We start from the raw sequence: 10,764 nt of genomic DNA, 5'->3' as shown, positions 1-10,764 counted from the left end.
ACCTCATGCTCAGTGAGAACCAGACACACAAGGCCACAGTGTGTGACCCAGGACAGGACAGTCCAGAGATGGAGTGTGGACCTGTGGGTGCGGGAGGAGGCTGCTCAGGGGGACGGGCTTCCACTAAGGGTGGTGAACTGTTCTGGATGAGGTAATGGAGGTGGTGCACGACTATCAGCATACCAATGCCTCCGAGTTGCACCCTACTGAGTGTACAGTGGTCAATTTTAAGTGCATTTCTTCCCCATTTAAGGAAAAGTGCATTGTACAAAAAAAAAAAAAAAAAAAGTTGGCCAGTGGGGTAGGGTGGTGAGTGGGAGGCAGCCTCTCTGAGGAGACAGCTTCTGAACTGACACATGGATAGCATGAACATATGTGAGGGGGAAAGAGCATGTGTAAAGGTCCTGTGGTAGGAGTGAATGCAACGTGTTCCTGTGACACAGAAGACCACCACAGTGATGTAACTAGGAGAGACGGGAGAGAACACAGAAGTCAGTTCTACCCGAGGTCGTGTGCTTCATTTCCTGACAAAGTGCCACAGATTGGGAGGGGGGGTGCTTAAAATGACAGACATCTATGCTCTCCTAGTTTGGGAGACCAGAAGTCTGAATTTGGGGTGTCTGCAGGGTGTCTCCTCCTGGAGTCTCTGGAGGGAGTCTATTACCTGCCTCACTCTCTCCAGCAGTCCCGGGGTTCCTTGGCTCCTAGATGCCTCGCTTGGGTCTCTGCCTCCATCTTTCTCTTGGCCTCCCCCACCACGCCTCTCCCTTCTCTGCTAAAGATGCCTGTCATTGGGTTGAGAACCCCTCTAATCCAGGATGATCTGCACTCTGCATCCTTAACCTAATTCCATCTGCACAGACCCTTTTTCCAAATAAGGTCACATGCACAAGTTCCCAGGACTGGGACATACCCGTGTGTCCTGGGGGCCACCATTCAGCCCGTTACAGGGCCCGGGTAGGGGGGCAGCAATTGGAAGAGACACTGACAGAGGCTCCCTCCGCGTGCGCAGCCTGGTCCACCGTCTTCTCACGAGGTCCTGGAGGTGGCACTGGAGCGTCCCACTGCCGCGACCGGGGGACTGAGGCCTGGCGCGGATCCGGGAGCAGGACGGGGCTCAGCCCCTCTGTCCCCGGGCCGGCGGCTCCCTCCCGGCTGCGGCCACCCGGCGCACAACTGCAGGGGGCGCTGCGCCCGAGGCGGCCGGGCAGTGTGTCCGAGAGGCTGCTGCCCCAGCCCCAGTCCCCGCGGCGGCGAGGACCCGGCTCAGCACAGGTCCCCGCTGGGTCCCCGCTGGGGCGGGGCCTGCCCCTCCGTCCCTGCCGTCTGCGGCCCCTGTTCCGTCCTCATCTGTGATGCGCCACCAGACACAGCACCTGCCCCGGCGGCTGCGGAGAGGCCCGTCCCCCGCCAACGGGGAGGAGCCGAGCGGCCGGGCCCGCGCCCCCGCCCGCCCCTGCGCACAAAGCGGCGCGTAACTGTCGGCGAGAGGCCAGCCTCGCCCGCCCGCTGCGCGCCCCGCAAACCCTCGGAGGCAGGCCGCGGGCAGCGATGACCGGGGCCGCGGCCACCGCCCGGCCAGCGGGAGCCCGCCGCTGACACAGACCCGAGCCACCGCCCTGCACGGAAGAGCTGGGGCCGCCGCGTCGCCAGGGTGACCTTCCCGGGATGCCGAGTCCCCGCCAGCCTCTCCCCGCCAGGCTCTGAAGGCCAGGGCCAGGAGTGCCGGGCACCGGGAGCGCTGGCCTTTGTTTGCCGGTGACGGTGACAGTGACAGGGACGAGGTGAGTGAGCCTGTCTCCTGCTCCAGCGCCCGGGAGGCGGATGGAGGCCTTTGCTGCCGCCCAGCCCCAGGTGGGGTGGATGGAAGGGAGGATGCGGGTCTGCGGGGATGCGCTGGCCCATCTCGCCCTCGTCACCCTGTGGCCCAGGCCAGCAAACCTCCGGGACCAGCCCGTCACCGCCGCTGGCCCGCAGCGCGCAGGTGTGACCATTGTCAGGACAGCTCAGGGCTTAGGCAGATGAAGGGCTGCCCCTCTCCTGGGGAGCTCCCTGGGCCTCTGCCGTTTCCTATTTATAACCCCCAGGGGCTCTGCCAGCTGCGCATTCGGGGGGAAAAGATGTTGTAAGTGTGTGGCGAGGGCTGGCTGGTGGGTGGGAGGAAGGAGCCCTGAAGAAGAGCCTCCTCCTCTTCCCCACTTGTAGGTGATGGGTTAATGATCGGCTCTGAGCATCCACACTCCTCCCAGATGCCCCGCACTGCTGAGCAGGAGCCTGTGGGCCACTGGGACCCACCACACCCCGTGTTTGGCGGATGTGGCCAGTGGGTCCCCAGGGAGCTGAGGTCATTGCCAGCTCAGGGCTGCAGACCCCTTCCAGGGAGGAGATGGATCTCCACTGGAGAGGACTCGCCCACCTGGCGGTGGCTCTGCCAGTCGCATCCGCATCTGGAAGGGACTGTTTTGCTCCTGTGCTGCGTCTCGCTGTCCCTCCTCCATGAGTGAATGACGACATTCAAGACAGCCAAGAGAGAACGTGGGCACTCTCTGGAAGCCAGGGAGGGTCTACGTCCAGCTGCTCCCTCTTCCTGGGGGGAGCGCGGGGCTCAGCCTCCCTCTGAGGCCCTCCTCACCAGCCACAGCAGAGCCATCTCCACGTCCCCAGGTGTGAGGGACACACCCAACCACCTGGCCCTGCCAGCTCTGCAGAGGGACAGCGGTGCGGGGCTGGGGGTCAGGGTCCTCCTATGCTGAGGAGTGTGGGTGACAGGAACTCTTCAGAGGAGGGAGGTCACAGGGTGGTCCAGCAGCCGAGCTCCATGGGGCCTGCGGAGCTGGGGCCTGAAATCCTTCCACAAAAGGCAAATAGAGAAAGAAAAGGCTGTTTCCCTTAAAGCCGGGCTTCCTGGCCCCGTGGACATTTGGCCCTAAGGACACCCTTGTTGCCTGGGGACAGCCTGGGCACTGTGGGTGTCCAGCAGGCTCCCTGACCTCTACCCAGAGCTCGTCCCCCAGGCACAGCAACCCAAAGTGCCCGCAGAAATTGCCAAGTGTCCCCTGAGGGTGGGGAGGGTCGTCCCAGTTGGAAACCACTGATTAAAAGCGAGCAGGGCTGACGGAACAGGAGAGCCCCCGGGCCTGTCCAGAGGGCCTGGAAGTCGCCCCTGCTTCAGCCCTTCCACCTGCAAACAGGAAGCTGAGGCCGGGAGGTGAAGGGCCTGGGAGTCTGCGGGCCGGGGTTCCCCCATTTCCTCAACCCTCATCCTGTCCCAGCCACCCGAGCCACCGTGCGCCCCCCACCCCCAGAACCCTGAGAACAAAACCTGCTTCCCCCAGTCGAGGGGGATTCTGATCCGACGTCCAGTCCTGCTGCTCGGTGCTGCCTTCCGAGTCCTGGGGTCAGGCTGTCAGGACGTGCAGGAGAACAGAGGGCAAGGGAGGGGACTGGAGCAGAGAGAGGGTTGGCATGGGCCTGGTCCTCTTTGAAAGTGTCAGTCCCAGCAGGGGAAATTCAGCACATCGGTCATTCACACTTTAGTCTGAACGATCTTTTAAGGCGTTTATTGCTTCCCAGTTGAGATCCAGAGGGAGGATGAGCCTGTCTGGGTCATGGCTCGCCCTAGGGAAGGAAGCCTCGTGGGCTGGGCGATGACTGGGTAGAGGAAGGGGTGCGGAGCAGTTTGCAGACCCACCTCTGAGAGCTGCGGTTGGGGGCTGATGTTATGACCCTGTCCACTCAACCCGCTCCTCCCTCCCAGCTCTCCTCCCGGGCCCTCCTCCCGGCTCCCATGGGGACCACAGAAGCCACCCTGCGGATGGAGAAGGTGGAGGTGAAGGACGAGTGGCAGGATGAGGACCTCCCCAGGTAGGACTCTGGCTGCGGGGCGGGGTGGCAGGTACTCCCGCTGGCACCTGGAGCCTCCCGGACCTGCCCTAAGCTCTATGTGGGGACTTGCAGGTCCTCTGGGGGGCGGGGACCTGAGTCCTCCCTGTGGCCTCACAGAGACCAGGCAATGGCGAATATCTGCGGAATTACCTAAGATGGACATCCTCCCAAAGAGCCCCACCGCAGGCCATTTTAAGAAGTCCAGCTGGGCACAGTGGCCCAGGCCTGAGGTGGGGGTGGGACTGCAGGTTCAGGACCCACCTGGGCAATGCAGCAAAGCCTGTCTCAAAGGAAAATAGAAAGGGCTGGGGTGCACTGAGTGGTGGCATGTCCCTGGGTCGACCCCAGGGCCACACGCACACAAATCCAGAGCCATCTCAGAGATTACAGCATCGCAACCCGCGCTGAATGACCGCCAGCTGGTGTACTTTTACCTGTAGCTGCCAGAGGCACCCGGCCCACCCCTGCTTAAACCCACCTGGGCACATGCCCATCCCTCTGAAAGCCTAGGGTCCTGCCTCCGTGTCCTTGGCCTGGTGTCCCCCCAGCCTCCTCACACCCTCAGCCCAGCAGCTTCTTCCCGTCCGGCTCCCTGACTGGCTGACTCTTACCTTTAGACTTTGCCCCTGCTGTTCCTCAGCCGGGCGCGCTGTTCCTGGAGACTGCCTCCTGCCTCTTTCAGGCCTCAGGCCACCGCTCAGAGATGACCCTCTGGCCCCTCCTTGCCCTCCCCATTCCTGAATGGTTTCCTTCCTGTGTGAAGGTGGAGAAAGCCCCCGGGACATGGTGTCCTAGTCCTTGGAACCTGAGAGTCTCCCTTCGGTGGCTGTGTTGCTGCATTTCAGTTAAGGCCGGGGGCGGGGAGCTGTGGTCATGGGCTACCCCAGTGTATCCCTCTAAGAGGAGGCAGAGAGAGATCTCGCACAGGAACAGGGGACATCAGCGTGGGACAGACAGGCTGTGGGGCCCCTAGGAGCTGGAGAGCAGGACACAGACTCTCCCTGGAGCCTCAGGAGAGGCCAGCCCTGGGTTTGCCCAGTGAAAATGACCTTGGAACTGCTCCGGTCCTCTAGAATGGTAAGGGGACAGCCTGATGTGTTCAGGCAGCAAGTTCGTGGTGCTGCTCCAGCGGCTGTCAGACACTCAAAGCCTCCATATGCTGCCTTAGTCCATTCTGTGTTTCTACAACAAAGCACCTGAGGCTGGGTGCTTTATAAAGAAAAGAGGTTTGTTTAGCCCGTGGTTTTGGAGGCTTATGTCTAAACAGCATGGTGCAGGCTCTGGCCAGAGCCTTCCTTGGCTGCATCACCTCATGGTGGACGGCAGTGGAGTGAGCGTCTGTGACTGTCACAAGTTGCATCATCTCAAAGCGGGAAGCCAGGGTGTTGGTGGGCCAGGCTCAGCAGCAGGGCTTATGACGACGTCTCCCGAGACCTGAAGGGTCCAAGGAAGGACCTCAATCCCTTCCAAGAGCAACCCTGGCCTGAGGGCCTCCCCGGGTCCCAGCACCGTGCCTCGCACACCAGGACAAGCCTCCACCACGTAGACCCTGGTGCCTCTGGGACCGTGCGTGTGCCAAGCGCCACAGGCTGCCCCCGACTGCACTCGTCTCCCACCACAGGGAAACCCCTAAGAGCAAGGATCTTTTGCTCTGATCACTGCTGAACCCCAGTCCAAGATGGTGCCTGGCAGGTAGCCGGCGCTCAACAGATGACGGTGAGTGGGTATCGCCCACAGGGGAATAAAACGCCGGGTCCGAGGACCCTGCAGCCTCCCCGAGGCCGGGAGGGACCATCCCGAGGACCGCTCTGCTCAGCCTGGAAGGGAATTTGAAAGGAATCTCCGGTTCCAGAGAAATCTCATCTGCAAGGGTTTCCAGGGCCGAACCGGGTGCAGTGGACCAACCGGAGGAGAAGGGCTGCCGGTCGGGCAGGAGGGGCGCACCGGCCACCTTCCGGTGCCTCGGGAGGCTGCCCACAGGCAGCTCGGGAGCCGTCTGTCCGTCTGTCCAAGCAGAGGCGAGGCCTTTGGAGGAAGCACCCCACATCCAAGGCGTCACCCTGAATCTACTCGTGTGGAGACCCCAAGTTCCACGCACCCACGTGGCGTAGCAAGAGGCGCCCTGCTCCAAGCCACGGACAAGCTCTTGTCCTGGGGTCGTGTCCACGGGAGCCCGGCCAGCTGCCCGCGGGGCCTGCCCAGCCCGCTCTGCAGCACCGGACCTAAGTGGGAACCTCTGCAGCCCGCGGTAGACGACGTCCTCGCTGGGGGACACTTACCGCCAGGGGCAAGGCCGTCTGTGACTTCGTCCTCCAGTGCTCCGAGCCAGCACTCAAGTTCTGGAACTTTCTAGGGAAAAAAAAAAAAATTCAAACATGGCAAGAATTTTCAATTAAAAAAAAAATTCAAAGTATTCCATAAAAACAAAAGTTGCACGTGTTTCTGAGGCAGCTGGTGACGGTGACGTTTCAACTCCCGGATGCCAGATGCCGTGCACAGCGCCCGGAGGGCGGCGTCTTTCTGGCCAAACATTTCTTGATTCTTGGGGTAAAACATTCAAAATCTCAGGCCAGGGGTGTGGCTCGGGCGTAGAACACCTGCCCCGCGTGCACGAGGCCACCCAGCACCACGCACACAACACACACACACACACACACACGCACACACTCACGCACTCTCACACTCTCACACACTCTCACACACACTCACACACACTCACACACTCTCACACACACACTCACACACACTCACGCACTCTCACACTCTCACACACACTCACACACACGCACGCGCACACACACTCACGCACTCTCACACACACTCACGCACTCTCACACACACTCACACACTCACGCACTCTCACACTCTCACACACACTCACACACATGCACACACACTCACATACTCTCACACTCTCACACACTCTCACACACGCACACACACTCACGCACTCTCACACACACTCTCACACACACTCACACACATGCACACTCACACACTCACGCACTCTCACACTCTCACGCACTCTCGCACTCTCACACACTCTCACACACACTCACGCACTCTCGCACTCTCTCACGCACTCTCGCACTCTCTCACACACACGCACACACACACTCACACACTCTCACACTCTCACACACACTCACACACACGCACGCACACATACACGCGCGCGCGCTCAGAACCCTTCCTCCAGCTTCTGGCCTTTCGAGGGGCGCAGGACATTGTCCTCCCTCAGTGGTGGGCTCTGCGGCGGCTCCGGCCTCTCCCGTCCAGCTGGGTCTTGGGGCCGTGCCCAGCCTCCCCGGGTGGGCGACCATTTTTCTCGGTGCGTGGCCTGAGGGCTGAGGGCGAGCTGGGGCTGGGGCTGCCCGCCTGCCTTGCTCCACCCTCGCCCGCGGCCCAGCCCCTGTGAGGGGCGCAGCATCCACGCCTGGCACCCAGAGGGGGACTTAAGGCCCACAGTCGGCAGGCGGGCAGATGAGGGATCACTTTGGTTTTTTTTTTAAGTCCTGGGGATTGAGCTCAGGGCCCTCGGCCACCGAGCCACCCCCCAGCCCTGTTCTGTGTGTTATTTAGAGTCCCACTGAGTTGCTCAGCGCCTCGCCATGGCTGAGGCTGGCTTTGACCTCTCGATCCTCCTGCCTCAGCCTCCCGAGCTGCTGGGACAGGTGTGCACCACCTTGCCCAGCAGATGAGGGATCACTTTTTAGCAAGCAGGTCAGGGTGTCATTGGGAATATTCTAGAATGGGCAAGAATGGTTGTCAGAGCCTCGTTTGCTCTGGGAGCACCCGGGAAAGCTGTGGCTCTGTGTTCTTGGCAGATTTAGGTGCAGTGACCTCAGTGGGTTCCATCCAGCACCAGGTGCCAGGAGCCCAAGGGGCCTCTGGCCAGTCCTCAGCCTCATGTCCCCTCTGGCCCCCATGGACTCTGGTCTCTGCCCAGACCAAAGCATTGTGTCCCTGCCCAGGGCCAAGGCATGGCACCCTCCTTCCACCCAGGTCTCCTGGCAGCAATCGGCCAACGGTCCCAGACTCGAGCAACCCCCGCCGGCCCCTGCCTCCTGGGTACCCGGGACCGGCTCCAGGACCCACAGACGCCAGAACCCACAGGCGCTCGGCTCCCCGTTAGGCTAGTGCCATGCTGGCACAGACCCTGGACTTCAAGCCCTGTCCAGGTGACTCGGAGTCCCCACACGTGTAGGGCCGTGGACACAGCCGTCACGCTGCCTGGCTTAATGACCAGCGAAACGTCCGCGCGCGTCCATAGACGCGTTTTTAAGGACCGTTTTCCATCCGAGGCTGGTTGGATCCACAGATGCGGAGCCCGCCTGTTCTGGGGCTCCTGCTGGGACTCAGTGGCACCAGGGAGCCGCCAAGGCACGAGCTGCGGACTGCGGGGCGGTGGCCGGGTCCCAGCTCCAGCAGGCCTCTCCCTCTGCGAAGCCGTGGAGGCCGCTCCTCCCTGTGGAAGCGACCCCCTCCCAGGCCCCGGGAAGCACCGTCCAGACGCAGCTGCGAACAGAACAGGCCCCGCTCTGTAGCGGGTGGGCACCGGGCAAGAGGCGGGTGTCTTTCCAAAGAATTCTCCAGCTGCCGGGGCTCCCCCCGGGGCAGCGGCCCAGCGGCTGCAGGACAGTGGTCTTGCTGTGCGCCCAGCCCTGGAGGAGCCCAGGCGGGTAGCCAACTCAGGCTCTGTCTCGAATAGGGTTCAGCCACGGCCCATAGAGCCGCCTGTGTGTCCCCTGCCCCGGGGCTCCCCATGCCGCTCCTCCCAGCCTGGCCACCCCTCTCCAGGGAACATCACCGGTGCCCACTGCGCGTCCTGGTCTCTCCACCCACTGCCGCAGCCTGGAATTACCCAGCTCACTGCACGAATCCCCTGTTTGCTCCTCTTAGAAAGATACAGGCTGTTAGATGGGGGCTCCCTGTGACCCAGCATGGCCTGACCTCATCCTAACTCCCTCACATCGGGAAACCCTGCAGAAGCTCCTCCATGTCTTTGGGAAGACCCTCGATGGATGCCCATGGGGACGTCACCCAGCCCTGGGTACACAGAACCACGTTGCCCCGACCTGCACACCCGCAATGAACTCGCCTCCTCACGTCAAGTGAGTCCATCTCCCCTGCTTCTCTTTGGCGTATCTGAGTGGCCAAATAGTGACATTCCGGGGTCGTGATGAAGAAAACAAGGGTTCCTTGCCAACCAGCACCGTGACACCACAGCAGTCGGTCTGATAACGGAGACAGTGACTGAGTCACTAACAGGAGAGCAGCATCCACGTGCTGGAGCCACGGAGTGCACGACTTCTCACGCTCCTCAGGACTGGGGCGACTTAAAACTTATGAATCTTATTCTATTTGTGGTCATGTTTGTTTCTGGAATTGTCTATTTAGTATTTTCAGACCGGAGTGGTTTGCAAGTAACTGAAAATGCCGAAAGCAAAACCACCGATAAGGGAGGGTGACTATGTCCCAATGAGGCCACAGCCCGGCACCAGGCATCGGGACTTGAGCGGATACCTCAGGGACACAGCTCTGCCCAGGACAGAGGGAGGCAGCCATGCTGTCCAGCTTGCATACAGGGGGACTGCTCTCTCTTTTTAGTCGTGACCGGGACGGACCCCAGAGCCTCACGCAGGCCAGGCGAGCGCCTGCACGTCCGCCCAGCTCCAGCCCCGGGGCTGTTTATTTTGAGACAGGGTCTTCCTGAGTTGCTGAGACTGACCTGAAACCTCCGCTCCTCCTGCCTCGGCCTCCCGAGTAGCTGTGATGTCTGCCACTTGTCACCGGGCCGGCAGACTCCCCCCTTTAACAGAGGCCCCCTATCCTGGACTCTGAAAGCAGATTCTCCGGGAGACATCAGGACGTCCCTCCGGTGGTGGGCAGGGTTTTCGGGTCTGGAGAGCTTGAGGCTGTCCCAGGGCTTGGGGAGGGGCGAGGTCTCACCTGCCTTGGAAATACCAGCTCTGCGGGCGGGCAGGGGGGGCACCTGCTGCACTTGGTCCTACTTCCTGGAGCCTGGGGTCCTGCCCAGGACCCTCACACCATCCAATTCGGCATGACCCCTCACCTTAGGGGATGTCCTCTGCCTCTGGGGGCTGCCCTGGGGGACATGGGTTCCTGATCTCGTCCGCACCAGGAGCGCTCGCCCTGACCCGTTCCTTCCCCTCCGTCCACCTGGTGCCCTGCCCGGGGCTGCTGCTCCCCCCGCGGCCCCCTCGGCACCGGGCTGCTCTACTTCCTGGTCTGTTCCTGAGCTCACTGGGCTGATTGCTGCCCGGGCTTTGCCCCTCCTGGTTTTTGCCTGGGAGGCTCTCCCGTCCCTGCAGGTGCCAACCCGCGGCTTGTAAGCCGCCTCCTCCCAGGCCCAGGGAGCAGCGGGGGAAGCCTGCACCACCCCGAGGGCCTCTGCCGCCTGCCCAGGCCTGCCCCCGCTTCCCTGCCGGGGCTTGTGCACTTTGTGGCAGGACAAAGTTGGTGCACCTGCCTCCTCGGATCAGACTTCCTGACCTATACCAAAGAACCGCGTGGGGCGAGGCACCTCTGCCAACCGCTGGGCCTGAGGGCAGCCCCCGTCCCTCCCCACGGCCCACATCCCATCTCCAGACTCCTGTCCTTGACCCTCCTGTCACTGGGTCACAGCCGGTGGCCTGTGTCTGTGGGCCTCAGGTCCGTCCAGTGCAGCTGCCACCTCGCACCTGTGGGTGGCTGAGAGACACTCCTAGTGGTCACCTGGGTGGTCCCTCTGCCCGACTCTGAGGTGTGCTGCTGTGGACCCTGAGCACGGATTTCCTGTGGACGTGGGTTTTCTTTCCCGGGCGTCCACTCTGCTCTGGGCCTCCACCCGCGAGATCAGGCCCGACCTCTGATTCA

At 62.0% G+C, this 10,764-nt stretch overlaps 1 protein-coding gene across 1 annotated transcript in view; it reads left to right on the top strand.

The window, feature by feature from the left end:
* The first annotated feature begins 3,787 nt into the window (after positions 1 to 3,787).
* Positions 3,788 to 10,764, top strand: part of Atcay (ATCAY kinesin light chain interacting caytaxin) — a 31,390-nt gene continuing 24,413 nt past the window's right edge. The window contains exon 1 of the mRNA XM_077110367.1: positions 3,788 to 3,864. Coding sequence (XP_076966482.1) covers positions 3,788 to 3,864 — 77 coding nt within the window. The remainder of the gene's footprint in view (positions 3,865 to 10,764) is intronic.

Source organism: Callospermophilus lateralis, chromosome 1 (genome assembly GCF_048772815.1).
Source record: "Callospermophilus lateralis isolate mCalLat2 chromosome 1, mCalLat2.hap1, whole genome shotgun sequence".
In the NCBI taxonomy this organism is placed as follows: Eukaryota; Metazoa; Chordata; class Mammalia; order Rodentia; family Sciuridae; genus Callospermophilus; species Callospermophilus lateralis.
This window is presented reverse-complemented; position numbering and strand designations above follow the sequence as displayed.